The sequence below is a fragment of the Lagopus muta genome, chromosome 8 (genome assembly GCF_023343835.1).
Source record: "Lagopus muta isolate bLagMut1 chromosome 8, bLagMut1 primary, whole genome shotgun sequence".
In the NCBI taxonomy this organism is placed as follows: domain Eukaryota; kingdom Metazoa; phylum Chordata; class Aves; order Galliformes; family Phasianidae; genus Lagopus; species Lagopus muta.
The window spans coordinates 5,280,328-5,307,445 of NC_064440.1; the positions used below are offsets into that span (position 1 = coordinate 5,280,328).

The 27,118-nt window shown below is 41.2% G+C and overlaps 1 protein-coding gene and 1 long non-coding RNA gene across 4 annotated transcripts in view; one reads left to right on the plus strand and one right to left on the minus strand.

Annotated features, from left to right (window-relative positions):
* The window catches only part of LOC125696577 (uncharacterized), a 191,408-nt gene that overhangs the window by 158,517 nt on the left and 5,773 nt on the right, over positions 1–27,118 (minus strand). The gene's annotated exons all lie outside the window — the stretch shown is intronic.
* LOC125696572 (transcription factor 15-like) lies at positions 5,495–10,117 on the plus strand. Its single transcript, XM_048952372.1, has 2 exons — positions 5,495–6,721; positions 6,810–10,117. The coding sequence occupies exons 1-2, from the start codon at positions 6,347–6,349 to the stop codon at positions 6,840–6,842; spliced, it is 408 nt and encodes a 135-aa protein (XP_048808329.1). The 5' UTR covers positions 5,495–6,346; the 3' UTR covers positions 6,843–10,117.

Consider the following 27,118-nt stretch of genomic DNA (forward strand, 5'->3'; position numbering starts at 1 on the left):
AGAACGTTCTGCCTTTCTGTTTAGGTTTAGCTAGCAATTGACTAACGGAACTTCTTAGAGAACTCTCCACATCCCTACCAAAGAAAGACAAGTAGTAGTATATGCCTGAAAGCCCCACTGCCTCAAATATGAGCAGAAGGTCAGGGATGAGAACATTTTATTCTGAACTGCCTTTCCCACGCTTCTGTTCTGAGGACATCCTAGAACACCTCAGAGATACCCAAGAGCCGATTTAATTTGTTCAAACTGAAATAGCCCCTTAAAGGTCCTCTCCAGCTAGTGATCAACTGATCAATCTGTCTTGCTAGACACTACCACACAGGCTGTGCATCCTGCTCATCACTGGGATAGCCTGCTTACACCCCTTTTAAATCTCTCCAGCTTTTTGCAGATGTTGAACTGGATTCACACAGATCCCAAAAGTTTAGTTTTGAATCTTACACAGCACTTTTATATCTGCTGGAGGAGAGGAGAGGTGGGAGGAATGCCAGCACTGTGTGACCATGCCTGGACACACAACCACATGTTGGCACCTCCCGAGGCTGTTGGGCTGCAGCACTCATTTCTCTACTTGGCACAGAATTGTCAAACTGTCTTCCTGATAACACATATTGGAAATTACAATAGCTTCACGTTTCTATGTTCTGCTTCAACTTCTGTTTCAAAAACAGAACATAAAGGCATTTACCTTCATGCCCTCAGTTGATTCTTCCAACAACACGTTCCCAGTGATGCCAGCTTGGAACTAAAGGAATTACTAACCAGTGAGGACCAGCTGTTGTAATCTGTTTTTGAAACACTGAGCAATTATAAAATAACTTTAAAGTTTTGCCTACAATTCAGCAGTTGATCATCACTCTGATTATGCCATCAGTTACACTTGTGCACAGACAGATCAACTCGACTGATGACAGTGAAGTCAGCTCTGACACGAACCCAACTCACCAAAATTGAATTTGTCCTCTAATCTAATTTGAGCTATGGAAACACAATCACAGACTTCTTTATTAACAGAAGCTTAAGTGTTCAAATTGAAGGACTAGGGAGAAAAAAGTGGAGTATTCAAAGAATGTCAGATTTTGAGTATCTTCATAGGAGGACACTCAAGAAGCAAAGAGGAGGGAAAGAAACCACACAAACAACTTCAGCTGCAGTTACATTGCAGAAGCTCCAATAATTATACACTGAATTATATTTGTCAGCTCTAAGCACTTAAAAAGAAACTGGTGAAAATACATTCTTTAAAAGTATCTGCAAAACCTTGTGCTCTTCATATATGGAGATTGTAAAGCTGCAAGTATGAAAACAAGGCTTTCTTTGCAAAATCTAGCAGTCATGGGAGTAGAGGAGAACAATCAAATAGCAATAAGCACTGCTAAGCATTTGCAATCGTTGTTCCACACAAGTGGGTGATTCTGCATCTCACTTTCATTATTACAGCAGCCAACTGTTTTTAATACCTGAAACTCAGCTGCATTTCTACAGTATCATTCTACCATTATAGCATGTAGAATCATTAATGTTGGAAGAGACAACTAAGATCATCCAAGTCCAACGACTGATTATTAGGATCAAAATAACAACCCACCCTACTCTGCATGACAACTCTATGCCTTTCTAATACTGTATGTTCTACTCTTACAGGTTCAGTGACTCAGATGACTCCAGCGAAGCTAGAAAAATCTAGATTCTTTATCAGCAATGCTAGCTGCTAAGTGAGAATTATAAAACATTGCATATCATACTTAGCAAGCCATGAGATTCTGAAGGCAAAATGAGAAATGTGGGCTAGTAAGACAGTACACAAATTGACCATCACACTTGATAGCACCTGAAAGTGAACAGAATGAGAACTGCTGGTACTTTGTCATATGAAAAAGTCTTAGAGTCTCTGGCACGTTGCTGCCCGGTGCTTTGGGTCCCTTTTCTTGAAGGACACAAAGAGAGCACATTCTGACAGTTGTATGTTTGAGACAACACAGTGAAGTACAGGAGAGTGGAAGAGCTCCACCGCCAACCACAATGGGTCACGGTGGATTTCAACAGAATCATAGAATGACCTGGATTGAAAAGGACTTCATCCAGTTCCAACCCCCTGCTATGTGCAGGGTGGCCAACCAGCAGCCCAGGCTGCCCAGAGCCACATCCAGCCTGGCTTTGAATGCCTCCAGGGATGGGGCATCCACAGCCTCCTTGGGCAACCTGTTCCAGTGTGCCACCACCCTCTGTGTTGAAAACTTCCTCCTAACATCTAATCTAAACCTCCCCTGTCTCAGTTTAAAACCATTCCCCCTTGTCCTCTCACTATCCACCCTTGTAAATGTATTATTTAATATGCAATGAAGGAAGAGAGCATGTAGGGACTGCTCCAAACACATTCAGCTTTCACAAACAAAAAAAAATCTCTGCTTGGAAAACGCTTTGTTTTTGAGGGCAAATGTACTGTCCTTACATTGTTCCAGTTTGACAGAGAAAAGAATGTGCCTTGTCATCATTCTGCAGAATACAACCACAATCAAAAATTACTTCTGAGGCAGTTAATAACAACTTTGGGAGTATCAGCAGAATTGTATAAAACACCTCTTAGATTTGCCAAGTTTAAATGGGTTTGAAATAACAGGTGAATAATACATTCGGATTTGCTCCGTGGGCAGACAGAGCAGAGAAAAATTACTGCAAGACAAATTTTTTGACAAAAACTCAAGATAAACAACTCTGCTCTTCTTTGTCAAGAGTAACAGAGTGGGCGTATAAATAAAATGCAGTAGGCAGAATGTCTCTGGAGTTTAACAAGGCCCCTAGCAAAGTACCACACAGAAAACTCATTAACACACCGGAGAATCATGGCACCGATCAATTCAGATGAAGAAGAGAGATTGCAAGTGAAGAGATTGCGAGTGAAGAGATAAGTGTCATGCTAAACCCGACTGGATGGAATATCAAGAAGGGACTGGCGAGATCCCACATTAATCAACTACCAGCAGCCCAGGGCAGAGCTGGGGCTGCTCCTGCCCTGCCAGGGAAATGACGCTGCAGAGCAGGCTGCTGCCTTTCTTAGTTCAAAACATAGAGAGGATATTTATCATGATCTGGCCTTCCAAGATTCACCATCCCCCCTGACATGGCTTGAAACAGGGGAAGCCTCCAATCCACTTCACATTTAATCTTTTATAATTTAACATGCTTCACAGGAGTCCTCCTTCCCCAAAAACTCTCACGTACCATTCTGTATTGACTACTTCTCCACCTTTTCTCCTGAAAATCTCTCTCTTACAGAACCTCCGCAGGGTAAAATGCCATTAAAAAGGCTATTCAATCAACACTTTTTTTTTTTTTTTTGAGAAGTCACATTTATTAAGAACTGCACCACAAATGACAACTCAATCATCCAGGCTGGCTATGAAGGACAGCAGCAGTTGTCACAGCTGGACGACGACACACAGACACATAATGAATAGCACTTAATTCTAAGCCGCGTGAACACTTCCAGCCATCAATGTCCTTTATTTGTTTCTCTTTGTTAGATTTCTCAGGTCTTTCACCTGAATCTGTCAAACACAACTGAAATACCTCATGGGTCTGCTTCTATCAAGTGCTGCACAAGGAACACTCTGGGCATTAGCATGCAAACAGCAATGTCACTGAGTGCTGCACACAAACTTGCCTGCCCAGACCCTGTGCACGTGGCAGAACATTGACCAGCCCCACATTTAGTAAAGCAGCTTCCACTTAATGCTTACTAATGCATTCACATCACCAAAATATGGGGCTGGTCAATGTTGTTCACCTGGGAGCTTCTCCGAGCCACTCTCACACATCTTCGCCCCACAGGGCACACACCACCAACCCCAGAAGACTAGCGAATGGTGAAGCTTCAGTGAGGCTGACATTAGTCCTAGCAGTGCATAGCAAACCCAAGCTGGACCCTCAGCCAGCAATGCAGGCTGCCCAAAGGCCTCGGATGTGTGGTGCATGGCAGGCATTGCCACACAGATGGCTGCTCTGCATCCTCCGTGCTAGCCATGGTGACACTTGCCAAAGCCAAAATGCAAACCAGCAGGTCAGACCACTGAGTTGGTGGCTCAGAAATCTGTTCTGCAGATCTCCACCACTCTTTCCTGCAGCAGACCTTCATACAGAAATTAACATGTGTGTATGTTTAATGGCTTTGACAGAGAACACAAACAATAATGGGTATAATCCTCCAAAAACACAACATGCAGAAATAGGAGCCACCGGAAGGAAAGCTTCCTAAATATGACCGCAAACATCTTTAGCTATAAATCAGGTTTGCCCTTTAGTTATCCTCCCATTGACTTGCCTTTTTTTTTTTTAATAGGTAATTTTTTTTCCAAGAAATAAGCCAAATTCTTCCTATCCTTCTATTATCACTGTTTTTCTTCCAGTCTTTTGAATACAGATAAATACTTCCTCGCAATGACCCTCAGATATCTTTCTCTACATAGCATAAAATGCAAGTTTCAGGCTAAACCCTACTGCCACACATAAAACGTCCACTGTTCTGCCTCACATGGATGCAGACCCATTCTTACTTGTTATTAGCAACTCAGCAAATTGTAAAGTAACAGCAGTTCTGCCTTTCTACACCTTCCTGGAGGAATACACTCCCTCTAGCACTTGCATAAATGTTATCCCAATCAATAACCTTGTAATTAAAGTCACCATCACTGTGGCCCTTTTGCAAGTATCCTAACTGGAGGGGGGGAGGGGGAAGGGGTGATACAACTCCATTTCTTGCGCTACTCTTCCAAACTGCCTTGGAAACAGAAGAGGAATCATTCGGCCACCCCTTTGTCCTTAACCCCTGGATTAGTTATTGCTGTAATGTCAGTGAAGATCATTTTGTTTTTGTCTGCAGACACAGCATCATTTTCTTCCTGAGCACTGCTTATTGCAGTCCATTCTGCCAGTTTGCCAACAAGCCATACGTTCTGGTTGTGTTAATATCAGCAGCAGCTTCGTCTCATGGTTCTGAAACTGCTGGGGGTTTTTTTTGTTGAGGTGTTTCTGCATTTTGCTTTACTTTCAGTAATAATAACAAAAGTAAATAAATTGATAGAAAGAAAGAAGCAGAAACACGAAGGACAGGAAAACATCAGTAAGCAAATGTCTGAGTCTGACAAACAATCAATTACCTGCACTGCTCAGCTGCAAGAACATATCAAGGGTGAAATCCTGCCTCCATTAAAGTCAATGGCAGTTTTGTCATTGACCGCAACAGAGCCAGTATTTCACTCTAGAAATATTGCATGCAACAAAACTGGAGAAACCCACGTGGAAAACAATGCTAGCTTGCATGGGGACATCTTTTCTGAGGAAATTAACACTGTCATCATAAGCACTGAAATTCAACTTCAGAATATTCTAGATTGTTCACTTTGCAACAGCTAAGCTAGAGCCTGTAGTGCTATGGAAGTCTAACAGCTATATTTACGTCTCTAGAGAAAGCTGCTGCTTTTTTTTTTTCGCTGCTTTTCCCCAGCATCAGCAGTGAAGGGCCTCACCCTGCTCTGCACCCCAATGCAACTGCATCGGGTCAACAGCACTACAATCCAACCCTACACTTCTGCAGCCTGTGCTGGACAGTAAGGAAGAGTTTTATATACACATCATAAACAAAAAACCTGCATTAGGTCAGTTTTGCTCATTGTTATGCTATGGCACGGCTGCGGTACAACACACACTGCTCATGGATGTCCATGTCCCAGGGAGCTGCCCCATCCAACTGCGTGCCCGCCATTAACACTGAATGGCTGCTCATCCAGTCCTGCTTCGAGAAGGACTCACGTTTAGACAACACCAATGCCACAAACAGGCTTCTGGGACAGCATTCAGCAGTCCGTTGAGGACGCTTAATCAGGTAGAGATTATTCATTCCAGAAAACCTGCAGCGTGACCTTTGCCGAGTTGGCGAGTGCAGACAGGCTTGTCAAACTCACATGGAAAAGAGAGGTGGTAATAAACTAGTGCTCACAATGACCTTTTAATAAATAAAATGGTTGAGGGAGGCACACATTAGGAACAGAATAAGAAATCGGATTTGCGTGTAGGCACGGCGGCTGCTGGGGAAGGCAAAGTGACCCGCTCGCTGCCGTTATCACCCCTGTCGTGGGACACAGCAGGGGCGCAGCACGGGGAGAAACCGCTCGTCCTCCCGCACCCCCTGGGCTCCGGGTTGCGGCGCAGCGTCGCTTTCTCACCCCGGGAGCCGCCGCCGGGCCGCTGTGACAGGTGCGGCAGCCCCCGGCCGCGGGGAGCGGCAGCACGCGGAGCGAGCACCCGGCGCGCATAAAAGTCATGGGGCGGCGGCGCGGCGGCAGGAAGCATGAAGGCCGCCGACGGGGCGGCGGGCGCCGGGCAGCAACGGGCGGGAGACGGCAGAGGAACCGCGGGGCGACCACCGGTCGGGAACGGCGGGAGGCGGAGGAGGCGAAGGGAGGGAGGCGGCAGGCAGCGAGCGGCGGCTAACGCCCGGGAGCGGGACCGCACACACAGCGTCAACACGGCTTTCGGCGCCTTGCGGACGCTCATCCCCACCGAGCCGGCAGACCGCAAGCTGTCCAAAGTGGAGACGCTGCGCCTGGCTTCCAGCTACATCTCGCACCTGGCCAACGTGCTGCGACTGCAGAGCCCCGCCGCCCCGCAGCCCTGCCCGCAGCGCCCCATCTGCACCTTCTGCCTCAGCGAGCAGCGCAAGCGGGTGAGGGCCGGTGGGGATGTGCGGGCAGCCGGGCTTTAAGGGGCTTGGGGGGGGCTGCCTCTAACCTGCCCTGCTCTCCCTCCCGCAGCACCGAGAGGCCGAGGGGCCGCTGGCGGTGTGAGCTGCAGACCGAGAAGCTCGCGGCGGAGGGAAGCAGAATCCTGCAGCGCCCTCCGACAGTTACTTCTTCAGCCCTCGTGCTTCGGTTTGCGCCTCTGCGGGTTTGCTCGTGGGCACCGTGAGCATGAAACCGAACCCTGCGGACACGCTTGCACCTGGCACAGCAGCTATTTTCGCACAAGAAACGTTAAACCTGAGCATCCCGGCGGCCCCGCTGCCTCCCCAACCTGTGTCACATGGTGGAACCTGACCCGCCCCACGCACCGCCGGCAGGGGCTGACACGAGGCCGCCCACTCCTCCGCACGACCCCATCAGCAGCCCCAGGGAAACGTTCCTTTGGTGTGTGGGAAGCTCCCACTGCCAGCACTTCGTGTCCCAGCCCGGCAGCACGTGATGCTTTTCCCTTCTTAACAGAGCAGCTCCCCCCCAGCCCTCCTAATAGCAACGGGTATTGGTATGACTGGCACCAACTGTGCGATAGAGGGGGGTTCCCAAGGGCTCTCTAAAATTACCCAGCACCCAGGCAGTTCCTATGTTTTGCCTGTACAACACTGATGTCACCTGTCTCCCTGCCATTTATTAGCTTACATACTGTGTGCTTGCTTTTCAACAAAACTAAAAAGCAGATGTGCATGGGATGGTTTTTGTCCGTGAATAAAGTGGCAAGCTAGACATATAAGGCCCACTAGTGGTGGACTGAAAATATAGCTGCTGTCTTCTACATAGTTATATACACAATCATAGAATCCTTAGAGTTGAGAGAAACCTCTGAAGGCCATCTATTCCAACTACCCTGCAATCAGCAGGGACACCACAACTAGAGCAGGTTGCCCAAGGCCTTATAATATTTAGTTAGCCCTTTGTTATTCTTTTTACTTTGTGAATTACTTTCTATTCTTTAAAAGCTTGTAACAGTACCACTGAGAAGTGCTCCAAAAACAACTGCCCTTTTCGCCTCCCCTGTGCCAGTTGTTCAGTTCTCCTCCGCAGCCAAATTTGAGGATCTGCACTGTGAAGGGTCTGAAGCACAGACCTACAGGGAGCAGCTGGAGGATCTGGCATTGTTCAGCCTGAAGGAGAGGAGGCTCAGGGGAGATTCAAAGCACAAAACCAATTCTGGCATACATTATAAAGAACTGTTATCATTAGCAAGAACATCTCAGTGTATTGCTTGTGCAAAAGCACTGTTTTGGGTTTTTTTTTTCCCTCACCTCCCCAATGCACACTGCCTTATTTTGACACTAAGAAAAGAGAAAAAACAACACAGTACCTAGAAAACCTGCACTACATTTCTTAAAAATCCAAGTTGAGGAAAATACTGAAGCTACTGAAGTTTCAGTGAGCCCACACCCTACTCACCTACTGGAAGCTACATGCTGTATTTTTGTGGATTGAGAAGAACTTCATGGCTTTAGACATTTTCCATCATTACTTTTCTTTCAAATTGCTGCAAGATTATTATTTTTGTTTTGCTTTGGCATCGATTCTTCAAGCTCAAACTCCTTATACAGAGCGCTTTCTCATTTTTGGTATTGTGTCTGTGTGTGCAGGTATAGATTTCTACAAACACATCTTCCAAACATGACTTTCTTTTTGTAGGCTTGAAGTTTGTCTGTTAAAAACTTCCTTACTTTACGAGTGAACCTTATCATAGAGCAAGTTCTACATCCGTTAAACTAAAGTATCAGAGTTGCTTAGCAGCCAACACTATTCATTTGGTTGTATAATTCAACGTAATATACTGAAATGAAAGAAATAATGTAATTTCAAACAGTTTCGGGTAAATTTTGTATTGATTATGCTCTGAATTTTGCAGTATTGCAATGTCACTGTAGTTACAGAAGTGCCTCTTAGGCTATTAAAATACATTGCATTTGCCACCTCTACAGCTATTAAAAGCATAAAGAAAGTGAGGTTTACCTTTTCACTGTAATATTAGTTGAGAGCTCATTGCTTGAAAGTTGTGAATCATTTGCACAACTCCACAGGAATTTGACTTTTTCCCCCCACTATAAGACTAGGAAGATGAAATCTCATTTACAGGAGATTCACACAGAATGTTTTTTCAGTAACAAAAGCAGGAGCAGACTGGTACGACTTGGCTGTATCTCCTGCTTAAGCCAGCTCTGTGTAGCTTTAAATTCTTCTCTCTTTACTCAGAATGAACGGTTGAGTTCAGCTGGGCTTGAAGATTCCAGTATTATGCTCAGGGTTTCAATTACTAAATAATATTGGAATTTCAGTAACACTGATCGAGTATGGGCAGGAATTGTGCCCCAGAGTACTGTGGCCCAAATATTCATGGTATAGACAGATAACACTTATCCAAAGCAATTATGATCATAATTTCTGAGGAACAGACCTTAAGCCCACACATACACAGACTGAATGCTGTGCATTTGTACATAAATAGGGACAGATCCTCACCTTTCCTGAAAGTTGTTTGTAATTCAAAACCCCTCTGTCCCCAGGAGCAAGGAAGGCTAGAGAAATGAGCTGCTATACATCATGTAAATCCTATATGCCCCTAATAAACCCAGGGAAAGAGTTTAATTTGTAGACAGATGAACTGAGTTCTCAATGTTCATCTCTAAAGAGAGTAAGCACCAGGTCAGTTTTTTTTTTTTTTTTTTTTTTTTTGAGTTTACTGTATGAATTCATCTATCTTATCAATTCTATTATTTTAACCATTTGGTAGAGAGGCATTGTTCATAGCATGCACAAATACGCATTTATGAGACAAAACTGTGAAACTTGGGAGTTTAGAGCAAGTACTTTACCAGGAATTGGGATGACTGGAGCTTTTCCAGACCTGCTGAGCATCCGCTTGTTTTACCAAATCTTGTTTTCCTACCTATTTGTAGGTACACTCTATTCTGTTAGAACAGAAACATGCCTAATGCCAATTCTGTCTGTTATCTTGTATACACACAGCTATTCAATTTACATGATACATGAGTAAAAGTGGTGAGATATATATACACACCATTTGATCTTAGATCCTATTGACTGTTAAAATATTCCAAGTACAGTACTTTGTGCAAATCACTGTACTTAGCCTGCTTGTTACAATACAAGAACAGCATCAAGCAAAATGAATAAAGCACGTTTGATTGTACTGGTTAAGTTTAAATAACTATTTGAACACAGCACTTGGTTATCTATGGAGTAATCATAATGTAAAGGAATGTATTTATGTTTGCTACTGTTTTCAGTTCTGTACTTCAAAACAGAAGTTTTCTTTCTGATAACTTCTTGAGAAGTCTGCTTCTTTACAAATGCCTATATTTGTGTGCAAAATATGCTCACTTGCTAAAGTAAACAGCATTTTTGTTACTAATTTAAAGAATACAATTTGACTATTGCAGTGGTAGTTCTCTTCTACACCCATCTCAGTAAAGCTTTAAGTATTCTCCCAACATTTTTCAGATTCATCCATACCATAATTTTAGTGACATGCAGACATAACAGTAAAACTTGCAACAGGCCCTAAAAAACTTGCAACCCACCAACAATGGACCAGTTGTGTTTTGGAGACAGCATTCCTACCCTGTAACATTTCCCAATACTTAGCACTGAGAAGCCATGCTGACACCAAGCTGGCCAACAAACAGCCAATTCTCCCTCCTGTATCTACTCCCCCTAACAGAGCTTTGCACATTCTGCTTTGTATTTCTAACATAGCCTTTAAGATGCATCCTAGATGCTTTGACTAGGCTGTAGGGATTGGTTTGCAAGCTATGCTTTACTTCCACTCTTGTTGGCGTGCATTTGCAATGGAGAAGGAAGGTATGCCAACAGCTAAGAAAAAGGAACAAAAATCAGGGACTGCACAACACCTTAAATGCCAAATACAGGGGGAAATTAATAGTCAAATGACCACCTTAACAGCGCTGAATTTACCCTTAAAAAAACCTTCTTGTGATTCCCACAAATAATGCAACAAACATTTGTAGCCATTTCTGAAAGGCAAATAGCAATAACAAACCTTTAATCACCACATTTAATCTTATGTCATGTATTCCTCCCTTATACATACACCGTATGAGCCTACTTGAGTCCTTACACAGAAGTCAGTAGAAGAGCAAAGAAGTATTCACTGAGAATGAGACAATTCTTTGATGTTATAAGGCCACCAGATATCACAGATGCATTGGAAGAACACACAGCAGACTTTCGGCTAAATCCCACCGAAGAAGAAAATCTATTCTCTGCAATTTTGGCCTGTTGCATTATGAGATGGTACATTGAAAGAATGTCACAAAGAATGATACAAAACCTAATTAACAGTTATCTAATTAACACTTTTCAAAAGAGAGAAGTACCACCTACCTGAGTGGTAGCCAGTGATAGTGGATAATATAAGGCTAATATAAAACAATTAGCTAAAACAGACAGCATATTGCCAAACCAAAGGATCTGGGATACATATTATACCTAGAGTCTTTTGAAGGTTTAAGAAATGTGCTTCTAAAGAATCAGCATGAAGGTTTGTAGGGGAGGGAGAGAGAACTAATAGCGGAGTAGAAAAAAAAGCAGCTCTGGGAAATCTAAGGAAAAAACCTGACTTAATACTGAGAACTGAATGAATTTGGCTGCTCTGAATGCATTTCTTCAAACTTCCTCAAAGTTTGGGTATACATACACAGCCAGACAGCCCACTATCATATTTGAAATGAAATCCTTTAACTGTTAGGATATAATACAGAGATGCAGAAACCTTGAAAATTCTCACTATTTTTGAAGTGGCACAGTAATGAATAGAAGCTTCCTCAGGAGAGGAAGGAGGAGCAAGACAGGGCATAGATGATGAAGAGCTGCCCGCTGAGTAGGCACTGCAGTGCCCAGAGAAATCCTGATTCTAGTCCAGGTCAAGAGCTACCCTTATTAGTCATTGAAAGGCTGTACCTCCCCCTCATTCTGCTAGTGGTGCATATGAAGCATATTTGGTGGCTACCTTAAGACTCCCAGTTTTGGTACTGAGTTCTGCAAGGACTTCTGCATCAAAAGAGGGATGGCCAGCAGGGGAAGGTAGGTGATCATCCCCCCCTCTACTCTGCCCTTGTAAGGCTTCATCTGGAGTACTTCATCCATACTCGGGGTCCTCAACACATCAACAATGCAGAACTCTCAGAGCAGGTCCAGGAGGCCATGAAGATGATCAAAGGGCTGGAGAACCTCTTCTTGAAAGAAAGGTTCAGGGAGTTGGATTTGTTTAGCTTGGAGAAGAATTTGAGGAGACCTTATGAGACATTCCAGTACTTGAAGGGAATTCTTTACACAGAGGGTGGCGAGGCACTGGAACAACTTGCTCAGAGAGGCTATGTGTGCCCTATCCCTGGAGGTGCTCGAGGCCAGGTTGGATGGAGCCCTGTACAGCCTGAGCTGGTGAGAGGCAACCAGCCCACAGCAAGGGGTTAGATCTGGATGATCTTTAAGGTCCCTTCCAATCTAAGCCATTTGCTGTTTCTGTGACTGCAGAGAAGATGGGCACAAGCTAGTCAGCCAAGGATTTTTTGTGGTGGTGGTTTTAATGAATGCTTAGGTTTTTATGGTCCTAGCACTGCAAAATTAGGTAGCTAAATTATGCCTTATTGAACACTGGGATGGATGTGTGTTTTCCCCAGCACAACACCCATCTAAGGTAGTAGCTTCTCTATATCATCACTAGATATTTTGTGCACCCTCCCTGAGATAAATCATGATTTGCATTTAAGACAAACAAAAAAGCCTAACCTAGCTATCAGAAGGATTTGACATCCTGCACAAGTGGCAACAAAAAGGAGCATCCCCAGCTTTAGTGCCAGTTAAAACAGTTATACAGGAGTATAACAAAACATTTAGATACCAATTGTTTAAAAGGGCCTTATCTTCTCTCATTCATACACTATGTTACATCACACTAGAGTTGTTAGGTTTTAATTAAACATTTGGAAATTGCTATGCATTCTTCCAAGGGAGAAGCCAGTATAAATAAGACAATTACACTGAAATGGGTGATGAAGTAAGTGATAGAAGTAGTTCTATTTGTTATGGCAACTCTCTAACATCTGATTGCTTTTCCTTTGCCTTATTAAAATAAACGCCCCTTTACAAACATATGTATGCAGATCACTTTTTTAACTGCATGGATTACAGAAAAAGGTATTTCTTTCAGGAAGAGAATTGTGCTTGGCAGAAAGGGTTGGCATCTGTCTGGATCAGATAAGATCAGACAGCTGTGCTCTATCCTGAAAGGGTATTGTGAAGCTCAGTTTTCCTAGGGAAATAATGTCTTTGGTATGAAAAGCAGCAAAATGTAATAAAGTCCCCAAATAAGTAAGCTGAGAAAACAGTCACAGAGGTCATTTTTATCTAAAATACCAAAACTGCATCAGGAGAAAAAGAGAGCAGAAAAAGAGGAGGATAACATCTTCACTAAACAGTAAAAAAAAGAGTAGGAGGATCATCTCACTGTATATTCTCAATTAAATTAATCCTTTAGATTAAAAGAAAAAAAAAGGCAAGAGGCAGAGAGCTGCTGGATAACAGCAACGCTGAGATGCAAGATTCCTGGGGCCATGGGAACAGTTACAATGGAGACAAGAAAGCAAACCAGCCAGAAATCCAGTTGCTGGCTTGAAATAACTAAAGGGGAAAGTGGATTCAGGCTGTTCAGAGAGGTGTATAATGGAAGGAAAGTAATAATCAGCACAAACCACAATAAGGGAAACATGGGTTTGACTAAAGGAAAAAGCATTCCTCACTGTTAGGCACTGAAAGAGGCAAGCTAGGAAGGCTGCATGGGGATTTCAGCATATGGCAGAGCAGGGGCCTGAGCAGCTCAACCTCACTTTAATGTCAGCCTTTCTTTGAAAGCAGAAGATGGACTGAATAACTCAAGATGTTCCTTTAATGTAATTTTTTTTTCTATGATACAATGAAATAATGAGCTTATGGCTCTCTCAAAGAGAGCTAAAGACCAGAACAATAAGAAAAGCTTCATAAATGCAACAACTTCAGGGGAAGAAAAAAAAAATTACCTCCCATGCACGTGGGCAGTGCCAGGGTCTGTTAATCCTGATGAAAACAAGGGGCATTCTAGGCATCCATGTCAGCAAATAAGATTCTTGGAGAAAGGAGGAACGCATGTCTGAAAGAGACTTCCAAGAATAGGTAGGATTCTATTTGTACAATTAGGTCCTCTCAGATCCATTCCGGGAATATTTGTTTGGATAATGGGTTAAGATTTAAATTTACAGGTAAAACTCAAACTTATAATAAAATGGAAAAATAAAAATAAAAGGAGAAATGTTCTTTAAAGGTTGCAGATTAATGACAAAACACACAGTACTACAAGACAAGAAACTATCAACTGCACAGATAAATGATGGAGAGTGGCAAGCAGAACATTTTTTAGGTATCTGATATGCAACATCATGACAAACCTTTCCAAGAAAAGTAAACCTTATACAGGATGCATATTTCATCAAGACCTCTTTAGGTCTTGATGCTATTTTTCATGACTACTAGAATGTTAAAAAAGCTCCATCTGAAGTGATTGGCTGGATGGGTGAAAAATCCACTAAAAGTGTAACCTGAAGGAGTACTACATGTAGAGAAATGTAGTCATCACTGTTGTGTGCAAGTGAAACTATGGGACTTGAGGCAGTCAACACCAAACTAGATCACGGTGAGCCAGAATCACAGAAGATCTGTGACTTACATACAAGAGACCAAAGACATCTGCAGTTGTATTAAATAAAGTTATGAAGCCCTGATATTTTCAAGTGTAATGGTTAAAAGAACATTATGCTGCCAGCGATTGAATGCTCTAAATAAACAGATACAGTAATTACCACATCAGAAATAAACAATGGAAAATTTGACATCACAGTACGGGACATAACCTGACATATATGTAGGAAACAGGAGCCAAGATGCAGAGCAGAAATATCCCAATGTGTGCTGCACTGCTACCACTGCAATAATTTTTTTATTTGCCGTACTGCTCAAAGAAAATCGGAGACAGCCTTTAATAAAAGATGCAGTGAAAGATAACAGAGTAAGCAAGGGTTTCTGGCTGATGAGAGAGGCAGTCTCTAGCTCCATAACTGTGCTGGCTGAGCACCAGCCCTGGAGTAGCCAAGCTTAGGTCAGGATGCAGCACCAGTAGCTACCAGTAAGAGAGACTCAAAGAGAAACCACCAACAAAAGCAACCACAGCACACTTGTGCTGAGCAATATGCAGCTGGATGCAGCTTGAATCAGACAAAAAAAAAAAAAAAAAGACTGCTTTTCTGCTACATTAAACATGTTACTGCTTATTTTAACATCTGTAACTGAATAAAGCAGAAATAAAAATGCATGTTATGGTGTGCCTTTACATTGCAGTAAACACTGTACCGTTGCAATGCACTTAATTACAAGAGACAATGTACTGATTGGCACATTTGAGCTGTCACTAGCATATTACAGATGAGTAGATCCTCCTCTGTGCAGAAACTCCATTTCCCTCCACCATCTCAGTGTGTTTGCACATACACGGGTAGCACAGCTTTCCCCAGCATGGGAAATCAAGAGCAGAAATGACTTCAGTCAGTACCACCAGGAAAGCATCACAACCTTCACAATGCTTTAATAAAGCCGGTTAAGCTGTTAAATTAAAACTACATAAAAAGGCACGTTCTCATTTCCATTGCGGATTTGAAAAGTCTTACAGCCTCGAAGAGCACTAAAGGATCCAAAAGTAGCCAAGGCGTAAATTAAGTATCACCACTATTATTTTTTGTGGCTTTTTTTTTTTAAATTACAGTTAGTGATCTTGTCCTGTGGTTTAGTTACCATTTGCTTCTGAAAGGCTAATAGCTTCATTTTGTTACCCTGCTCTCTTTCATAAGGCTGTTGAATTACAAGATTGGCCAATTCCTGCACCAGTGATTTGGAGATTGTTGCTCACGGGCTCCAATTGCTTAAAGTTCCTGTCACTGCCATCAGAATGAGATAAACCTGGGACATTCCTGGAATGGTACACAATCTTATACAAGATCAATAGCAGTTCCTGACTTCTAGTTGTGGTGGTAAGGATTCAATTATTTTTGGCAATTATCTACTACTACCTACTAATCATTGCCACAAACTTAGAACTGGGACAACAGCTTCTAAAACCAGAACTCGCCTGCCAGTGCCCAAATCCATCTGAATTTCAACAAGATCCAGGTCTCTGAAGACAAGAAAAATTCCAGTATGCAGACACAGGTTGAAAATAACATGTAGAAACAAACAACATCTGCATACACAGAATCACAGAATTGTAGGGGTTGGAAGGGACCTCCAGAGATCATTGAGTCCAACCCCCCTGCCAAAGCAGGTTCCCTACACCAGGTAGCACAGGTAGGCATCCAGGCAGGTCTTGAACATCTCCAGAGAAAGAGACTCCACCACCCCCCTGGGCAGCCTGTTCCAGTGCTCCGTCACACCCTAACGCATTCCAAGTGCATTTCTAGACCTGAAATTCACTACAATCACCCAATGCTGAAATGAACAGGAGCATAAGAGACCATCTTTGCATACTCCAAACTGAGAAAGTGATCAAAGTAAGGCAAACAAGAAAGACAAACACATGCAAAGAAACAAATCCCTGACAAGCCAGTCAGCTGTGTAGAATTGAGTATTACATCAGAAAACGTCCAAGTCCTATTTCTTTGAGGATTGGTACTCCCTTTTGCCTACTGTGTTCCCATTTTAAGCAGCAGCAAGGCTCAGTTTGCCTCCAGGTTTACAGACAGGTTTCAATTTCTAGTAACTCTGCATCACCTAGGAAAATTGAAGTAAAGCAAAGCTCTTGTTTCAACTGTATACAATGGTATGGCTACAGTTCTCATGACTCTGATCAAGTACTGTGTTTACTAAGCTTTAGAATCCCATTACGGACCTTTTCACAGCGATGTTCGCATATGCTGCACAGTAAGGAAAAAAAATAAAAATCAAGCTTTAGGTGCTTACAAGCATGATAAATAAGCACAGAAGTAGCCTTGAGCGCTGTAATGCAGTAACTGAGAGAAAATTGAACAATTCAGTATTCTGAGGTGCCTGAGCCCCCTGCAGATGGGTTTTGAATACTTGCTATTACTCTAGCTTAAAAAAAAAAAAAAAATGCCTCCAGGTCTGTTGCTTTTTGCTTTTTTTTTTCCCCTGTGGCAATGAATTTTTTTTTTAAACACTGGCAAAAGAAATAATTTCAGAGTTCCATATTATCATCATTAACACTATGTTGCAGCTTCTTTGTGTTCATCTCTAAATGAAATTAATGAGAGATTTAGCTGAAGTCCTTTGTACGATAACAAATCTCCAGTTACATGTACATTTCTTTATTAATTAGGAGCTTTGCTGAATTTAATGTGAGGTTGCTGACAGAAAGGCTTATGATCAGGAGTATTTTAAACTTCTGACTGACAGTAACAGCAGTGCTACAGCCTATGCTATAGTTGGACTACGTGTTCTGCTCATCTTCATACCCCCACATCTCACTAAATAATTGGGGGGTTAATAACTCATCTAAAATGTACATGTATTTGCATATGTTCAGCCTTGTTTACAGCTGCATTCTATAAGAGGGTACATAATTAAAATACAGAAATCACATTGTTCTCTTCTATTTTTGTGCCTTTCTCTATCTAGAAAGTGTATGGGAAGAAATGTATTCACGGAAATGGATGACCTGAAAGTATTTCTGTATTACGTCTGATACGTTCAGGCACTCACTTTTGGTGATTAAATCCAGTTTCAACAGGTATCTGATAATTAGGTGACATTAGCTCATGCACAAAGAGAAACTGTAAGCTGTTCTACTGCACTGAAATTACAGAGGCTTTATATTTTTAATTTAAGAGCTTTCCTGGATTAGATTTTCATTTAGGCAGAAATTCTACAATTCTGAAGTAAATTTAGCTGTTATAAAAGGCCCAAGAGATTAGAACAGTAATATTTAGGCTGACATTTGTTAGGCACTTCAGAATCATTGCAATGATTTGTCATTTCTCAACAAAAACCTGCCTAATCTTCCAGAAAGCATACTTCTATATCTTTAAATAAAATAAATTTGGATTACTGGGGCTGTAGGCCCAATCAGAAATGCAGAGCATCAAGCAGGTTAGAACAACAAATTGGCTATTAGTCAGTAATGCGCACAGACGAGACTCAGAGGTCAATAGCCAAGCAATTTGTTGAAGTATGGAGCATTATAAATAGACTGTGCAAATGTAGTTTATATAAATAGGTGATGTATTGGCCATAGGAGGCTACAGTACAAGTGTGTTTATTACCTAAAATTAAACTGACCTGCACAAGAAGAAAATACAAAAAAACCCAGCAGCTTTACGAAAGAAATGAAATGGTGCTTTATGAGATTATTAGAACTTCTATTGATTTTGTGAATAATTGTGCCCTTGATTACACTGTCTCCCCACACATTAAGCCATCCCTTACAAATGAAGTTTAATTATTGTTTAAACAGGATCTGAACACATCCTCAAGCACAGCAATACTGCTCGTGATAGCACAACTCAGCAGCTCCCTGCAGCAGTACACAGAACCATCCAAAATTAGATTGCATCCCAGAGTGCTGCAAAGCTACGCTTTGCTGGCTCTCCCTGTGTTATCAGGCAAAGACACGACACCCAGGGGGCAAAAGCAGGTAACTGGTGCTTGTATTGCTGATTCTCCCCTAGAGCAGACATTCACATGCCTACAGTTCCATATGGATGAGCCTATGGACCATAGTAGTGGTCCCTGCTGACAGCCCTGGCCTTCAGGGGGGCACAGGGAGGAGGGTGGACTGGCTTCCTCCTCACTTCAGAAGAAATGAGTTGAAACATCAGAAAGAAAACCACAGTTGTTAGCTTGGTAGCAACCAGGACAGCACTGAGTAGTTGCTTCAGACTGTCTGAAGACTTAGACATTGCAGTATGGCCTGAAGTAGTAAAATCAGCCTCATTTGAGATATTCACACCTCCTTTCAGGGGAAGAAAGGTCTCTGAAATTTTAACATCAGTGTAAATACAGCCAAACCTCATATCCAACCATGACATTTCTGCAAAGGTTGCAGAGTCGCAAACCAGAGCTGGGCTCAGCAGCTGCCAGTCAGCTGTGCCAATCAGGGATACTAATGCAAAAGAATGATATAAAATTCCATGATCTGAGTATTTAAAATATACATAAAAAAATATATTGAAATACATTCAAATCATCACTAATTTTATAAATGCATCCTGGCACATTTTCTGTGCAATTTAACCCTTAGAAAGTACAATCAACTACTGGGCCAAAGGTCTTTCAGGTTTAGAAGGTCTTAAAATTCAAAACATACTTGGCACTTATCTCTGAAGTGAAGATGAAAAGCTCATAAGAAAGTTTCCACACAGAGCTAAACTCACACCAGAATGGTGTTATAAATATGCAGAGGCTACAAGGAATAACAACAACAAAAAAAAGTCTGTTCAGCAAAGAAAGCTGCTTCCTTTTCTATTCAGGATCAAATGCAATCTGCAGATTCAAGAGAAGAATGTGAAAACTATTGAAAACCATACTGAATGAGAATCCACAGCAAAATTTAGAATAGAAACACTCTTTAGTGATACATATAAAGGACAAGGAAACGGGCAGCAGCAATGCTATAAACTGTGGGTAAGTATGAATTAAAGCTGATCTGACCATGACTAAAATTGGCAAAGATGATATTATGATGTCTGGTTTCAGATGTTTGATCTACATAACTCAGAAGGGGATCTTTTAGCTCCTGCCTCTACAGTTCCAAGTCACCTCCCTAGATGGAGATGTGCCGATCAGTCTCTATGGTTGCTCACCAAGATGACCACCCTCAAATTGCTAATGAAGATGGGATGGTCAAATCAGTACATCCAGTAATCACCTTTCCTGAATAGGAAAAGTCTGATTATTTTGTTAGTTTTTGTTTTGTTTTTCAAAAAAAACCATGCTATCCAATTTAGGCTTGGAAAGAAGAAAACACTGTTCATGTTTTAAAGCGTTTCCATATTATTCTATCCAACATCAAATTAATTTGTATGACAGCATTTAAATACAAGTCTTTAGAACACACTTTGAAGGATTCTATTTGTTACAAATAAATGGAAACAAAACTAATGGCCCCATGCAGCAAAACAGATTTTGTCATGCTTGTGCCTTTCTCAAGTAAGGGAGGGGAGGAGGCAGAACAAAAAGAAAACCTCTGCATCTATTTGAAAGCAAATGAGCATATGCAAGGCAAACATGGAGCCAACATGCTTTCTGTGATATTCCACATGCATCTGTGAATGCTTGTATTAATGCCAGATAATCTGCAGGGCTATGAAGGGAGAGAAGGGAGCGTTGGCCACAGTGCTGGAGTTACCCACTACTTTCCTAGCACTGTAACTGAATCCTACACAAGCTCCTGGACTCTACCAGAGCTGAGCAGATGGAGCCTAACTAAGCTGCTCATACAAACAATGCATAATGAAGCTATAGACGTTAGGGCTTTGACATGACACAAAAGCAAAGCAACAGGACTGAATCTACTGAAAGTATTTCTCACTTAAATCTCTGTGGTGCTTCCAATAGTGCATTCATGGACTGGCAGTATACAGCCAAATCCCAATAAATCTTGTTTACATTAAAAAACAATCCAATTAAAACCAAAAAAAAAAAAAGCAGATAGACTGCTTTTATGCGATGCCTCAACTTCAACCAGCACTGCATTTTTCTGAGGTTTTGCATGCTTGTAATTACAGCAGGACTTTATTTTCATTGAATAACAAGGACTACAAGGACAAGGACTGTCTCAGTATCAATTGCTTTGACTTTAGGAATAGTTTCACATGCTACATGGTCTTACAAATGGCATGCCCCTACCTAAGGCCTTACTGTTTTGTCAGGATCCATTCCCACTTCATTTTATTAAACACTCAAGAACAGCATTAGTTGTAACAGGTAAGGAAGAGGATGTGAAATGCAGTTTTAATTCTGAATTCCCAAACCAACACTGGTGTTCATATGGAAATAGAGTATGGAAGAAAACCAAAGAGGAGAAGGCAGAACACAGTTTTCTTTGAATAAGCAGAGGATAACGATGTCCTAAGGGAACCAGTGAGAGAAAATGCAATAGTACAAATGACACCTCTGGTATATCTAGTAAATCTCGTAAGAAAAACACCACAAAAAAAAAAAAAAAAAATCAATAATAAACTATTTGCAAGAACACTAAAAGCAAGCTAGGGATAAAGTATTCTGAAATGCATATATTATTTTCTGGGTTCAAAGACATCAAAAATCAGTATTTATAACCCGTGTTGAAATTCAATGAAGATATTTACCCAGTGTTTACCCCTTGCTTTATGAAGCTGAGTTACTGAGGAAAGAGAGAACTCTTCAGCACAGTGCACACCACGTAGTTTCTGCTCAAAAACTTCTGAATTCAACCAAATAAAAGTATTTTTAAACAAGGTAGTTGATATGTTATTCATCTCTGTGCATAGATGGTTACTCCTGTTAAAGTCAGTTGATTTTTATGTAAAAGAAGTGACAAACCAAAAGTGCAAGTTCACATACAGAAAGTAGCATGCTGCTCCACTCCACAAACACACCGGAACTGAGCAAGGTGCAAAAGCATTCTGAAAATCAACTTGACTACTCTCTATCACAGGCTAAATACAGCGTATTTTCCATATTCCACCCAATTAAAAGGAATAGTCAGACTGTCATCCAAATTATGACCTGTTTCCATTGAATCTAAGCACAATAAATCAGCCTGAAGCATTTTTGCTTAAGTTTGTAAACAGAGGGAGGTGTGGGTAGGGAAAGCCACTAAGTAAACTGAGATGCCACTTGAGAGAATGGCAGGAATTAATCTTAAGATTACATACACATTTATTTTAAAAAGAACATATATTACTAGTCCAATACTTAGATGCATAAAACAACTTGTATTTATTAATGATGATGGCATGCCTTTCTGATTTATGAGCTGTGTCCTTATATAGCTATCCAGTGTATTGGATCTTCCAAAGTTTTAGAGCTGCTCAGAATGGCACCTGGATGCCAGAGCAGTACTTTTTCTTCAAGCAATCCAGAATTCACCTTTAAGTTCCAAGAGTATTAAGATATAAAGTATTGGCATTTCAAGCTCTGTCTGTTGAATGATGCATCTTTTAAAAAAAAAAAAAAAAAAAAAAAACAGCAAAAGCTGTTTCAGCATATTTGAAGATCTGGCAATGTCAGTGTATCAATATTAAGTAAGTTTGGCAAGCAGTGTTTTTGAAATTCGTATTAATACAGCACTAGATTCCAATGAAGTCTTTCTGGTTCATTAGAAGCATTGTTAAAGATTTAAACTAAAGAACTATTGCTTCTGCAAGGTGTTTCTGCCCTGTGTCCACACTGAGCCTGGAAGAGCTTCCTACAAGCTGTATCTTCTCTATTTCCATTCATTTTCAATAAATGTGACAATGAAAAGTGTTGGCTTTTTTCAGTACTACAATTAGCATGGCATTCACACTTCAGGAACTGCTGAAGGATGGCAATGATAACCGAGTTGGCTGCAATCAAACTTCACGCCACTAAAATCATTCTTGAGTGTTGCGGATTTTAGAGTAAAGCACAAGAAAGGTGTAATGAAAAAGTCCTGAGTACTCATTAATCATATTTCTTAGCTTAAAGACCAACTGTATCAAAGTTTAGAACATCTAGCACTTACATGCCCACCTTCTATTTTCCCCCTGCAGCATGCTTTATCACATGGGTTCACAAGTAAGTAGGGATGGTCTGACTGATCTCTCCCTTCTTTTAAAAAGAAGAATTCCCACTTAATATAAACAACCAATGTTTTATGGACTAATGACAGTTTAAAATACTTTTTTCCACCACTTCTACAGCGATACTGTCATTAAGACTAACAATCTAAAGTAGCTAAGAGAATGAGTAAGCAAGATGATTTACACAGATGATAGTGCAGCGGTAAGAAGTGGGGAAAGATTTGAATTTTTTTTTCTGTAGCTAAACCATTAAAAAGATTTACACCAAGGTCTTTAAGTGAAAAGAAAGCATAGCCAAAGAGGTCTGGTAAGCTCTTCTATCAGTAACATTCTCTGCCATATAATTCAGGCAAGCCCTCAGCTTAAAACCTGATTATTAAAACCTAAGAGGAACTTGTGTTACCAAATAGATTCTACCAACCCAGTATCCAAAGAGACTGCTTATAAAAAATCAATCAGGATGCAGGCATCTTTATAAGATGTTTCCACCATCGTTGCATCATCTTCATTTTTTCCAAGAGAACATATACAAAAAATAAAATTCAGGACTATTTAGAACAAGAGAGAGCAGAGGTTCTGACCTGAAAAAAGGTGTGTTGAAATTACTTAGGACTGGGGACACAATTAAAGCCATTCGTTTCCGTAGCTGGCTGAGTCTTATGGAAAACTCATAAAATTGTGTATCCTTATAAGGTTTCTTATTTCCTCTCTTTCTGATAACTAAAGGTTATTTCAGTACAAGCTTGTACATTCCTCACATCCCTCCTACCATTTTTGTTCATTGCAGGCGGTCTCAGGAGGCTGTCAGATCTGGATTTGGGTGTAGGGCAGGCTCAGAGTTGAGACTCTATTTTATGCTTGTACCAAAACATAAATTTGGAATCTGAAAGCAGCAGCATTTGATAAGGTTTCAACAAGAGCAAGCAACAAAAAGAAAACAGGTTTTCTGCTGCTCAGTGTACCAGAACATTATTTGTTTTGTGCTAAGAATGGGATTAAGGCTGTAAAACAAGCGTCTTGACAGTCCTTGCTTCAAGATCAGCTGCTGGTGACATTTCCATCAGCTTGGACTGCTGCCCATCCAGACCCAGAAAACAGGTGCTTTCCAGTTCTGGCCTTCACACAAAACCAAAAACAGTAGCACTCAAATGCCTTTATCCCCATCCTGAGGGTCTGAATAAAGAGATGAGCTTTATGCAGCACACACCAACAGTCAACACATTTGATGGGGATGAAAAACAGGATCCAAAGTGATAGCCTGATAAGAAGCTATTGGTCTTTTTGTACTGCAGAAGTTTAAGCAGCTATGCTGGCTGAAGGCAGCAGGTCACAACCATTTAGATATACATGAGCCTAATTCTTTAACCATCAAAAGGAGATCTATAGGGATTGCAGGCAGGGGAGTTAGCCCACTCACAATGGTTACAAACACACTGAGGATGACTCAGGGACACGTCCCAGGAAAAAGGTAAATCCCACTCCTCTTCCTGTTCTTTTAGCACAGTTTGTATACTCTCAAGTATGATCCCAGAAAGGGAACAAGGACTGACATCAGACTGATATTGGCATTTATCTCCTTGAGTGCCAATATTTGTATCAAAAAGTTAATAGGTTTCTAGGCATATCTGCAGTTTGGGGAGGGATACTTCTTCTGCAAACATAAATGCACCAGGTTAGTAACAGCAGATGATCAGGTGAGCCATAAGCAAAGTGATTTTACTTTCTGGTAAACATTCAGCCATATAAAGCAACAAGTATGTTCCTTTTTTCTGTGTATGAAGGAAAAAAATGTAGTTATTTCTCCACTCATGTAAAAAAAAAACACTTCACAACATTTAGCATGCAGCTTCCACAGAAGTACAGTAACTTTTTCCTCCTTCTCCCTCACTTGTTGCACAGCAGCCTGGGAAAGCAGATCACGCATTTAAAAACAGGTCTCAGAGCGATTTGTTAAAAGCACTGAGAAAAGCACTCTTGCTTATGCATTCTCCCTAGCTGATGTATTGGCTGCATATACGTAAGCACCCATCCTTAGCAGACCTTGCCCTGAGAGACTGAGAGCATTCAAAGTAATAGGATGTTGCTTGAGTAAAGTGTGTGAAGTTCAATAGGTTCAGAGGGACTACAAACATCTTTTTTCCACCACATCCCCTTCACACATTCACACAACATTCCCCTTTGCCCGCAGCATCGGTTGCTTTCTGATCTGTAGAACAGTTTCTATTTCAAGTATCTTCCTTTGAGGGCTATGCTGCATCTTTCTCCTGTTCTCAGCACATCAGCAAAGAAATGAAACTTATAAAGATTCTCCCCCCCGCATTTCCTCTCTAATGTAAGAATTGTTTTGCACGTCACGTTTTGACGCGCACACTGCTGTGATTTATAGCACTTGTTTCACTCATTCTCATTGCAGTTCTTTACTCAGTTTATATATATAATAAATTGATTTGCTGCTGTTGGAGTGTGCTCATTGGGCCAGCAGATGGCAGCATGCAGCTGTGAGAGCTCTGCAAAACCTATAGGGGAAACTTCCTGACAGGAACGATTATGGGTTGGTTGTTACGAGTTTTTGTGCATTCGTTAATCCACATTCATATATATATATGAATATATATATAATATTATATATATATATTCTCCCAGAGCAAAGCATTCTATTTCCGCTCCTTGCAGCTCCTCCTGGATCTGAAGCAAAATGTGAAGTTTTCCTCAGTTTACTTTTTTTATTATTCTTTTTAAAAACGAACATTTGAGAAATTAAAAGATTTCTGGAAAGCAGAGATAAGCTGGACAGAGCCTCTTGGTACAGATATTCAGAAAGGTTTTTATATTTTGGAACTCCAGCCCTGTATCTGCAGCTTCGGACATGATTTCTCACAACAAAAACAGCTCTTCACTTTATTCCTACCTCTTCAGAGCTGCTGACCACGAAAGACAGTGCTATTGAACAATGTCCCCTCTCCCACTGATATAACAAGCAGCAGCAGGATAGCTCAGTATATATATACCTAAAGACTACTAACATACTGGGCTCCAAAATTTAAATGCTGTTCAATGTTTTCCATATGAGAATTTTAAAAAATAATTCATAGCATCAGTCATTCTACATTCCTAATCTTTGCATTTTCAAAACCAATACCTGAAAGAATGGCCTTGGCTATTTATTCTTGTAACATGCAGTTTGCTCCTGTAAGTATTAACCTGTAGTTATTACATGCTGCTCTGTTGACAACAAGAGCTTCTCTCTCCATCGTACACAAGGTTGATTTCAATTTGTAGGGTGTGGTTATCTCAGGATTGGAAACTCAGGTTCTATCTGTAATCAAGTTCACACAGTCAACAGGCAGCCTTCTCTCACATCCTCTCACACCCTATTAAGGGAGGCTAGATGCATCTCTTTCACTAACTGAAGTATACACAGCTTCTATCAAAGTGCAAAGAATCAAGGGACCAGCTGGCACATCCCTGTGTCACCATGCTGTTACAGCCAGAATGACATGGCCATTTCAAAACATACATTAACAACAACAAAGGAATCTATATTCTTAATGTTTGCCTCCCCCCCACTTTCATATCTGAAGCAATCTCATTAAGCCCTCCCCATCCCACAGAAGAGGCCAAAACATCACATTTCCTATAGAGCAAGGAACAGCTGCTTCAGCACTGCAGTGAAAGACAGAACTTCTGTAAACGATATAGTGCTTTTATGTTACAGCATACTACACACACACAAAAAGTCATAATAAAGCAAAGCCTCAGGAGGGCCTTTCCCATGAAAGCATATATGTATTTTTTTAAAGCAGCAAAGTCATTTTGTTCAGGCTTGTAATGTTTGCAGGGCTGCCACAACAGAGCTGGCCTGGTGGATTTGTGTCTGGGTGGCCATATCAGGGCTCACCCTTTGCTCCCCTGGACAGGTGGGAGCACCATGCACTCCCCCAGGCTTTTTCTTACAGCTCCTCAGACTATTTTGTCTCTATGAGTTCATCTGCCAAGTAGCTGAAGTTAAAACCACCTGCTCATTCATGGGCAGCATTACCAGGCAGTTATCACCATGGTCTATCTCAAAACAAAAAAATCCACCTTTCAACCTGCTTTGAAATTCACTGTGCTTTGAGTTGAAAAAGATGAACTGAAAAGACACGAAAACTGATCATATTGCTAAGAAGTATTAATGGAGTAAATGAACTTCTTTGCATCTTAATAAGCTTGATGTATCATAATATAGAAAGGAAAGAAGGAATCTTTTCTGAGGTAACAGTTAACAAATGCAAGGTTAAAAAGGGGGCAACAGGATCTAATGTCAATATATATTTAAACAGCAATAATATTGCATGAGCAGGCATGCCAGAACCCACCAGCTGCTCCCAGTGGTACAAGCCAGCTTTCCATCTCCCTGCATCATAGCCCAGTTTAACCTCTGTAACATATCTTAGGAATGGGACCTCCTCCATTAGAACTGGAGTTCTAATTTATCTGCTTTCAGAAATG

What these genes read in the sequence shown, in the direction of transcription:
- LOC125696572 (XM_048952372.1), top strand. Translation starts at nt 6,347, where the DNA reads ATGAAGGCCGCCGACGGGGCGGCGGGCGCCGGGCAGCAACGGGCGGGA. An exon ending in TCAGCGAGCAGCGCAAGCGG is followed by an intron (nt 6,722 to 6,809) that starts GTGAGGGCCGGT and finishes TCCCTCCCGCAG; the next exon opens with CACCGAGAGGCCGAGGGGCC.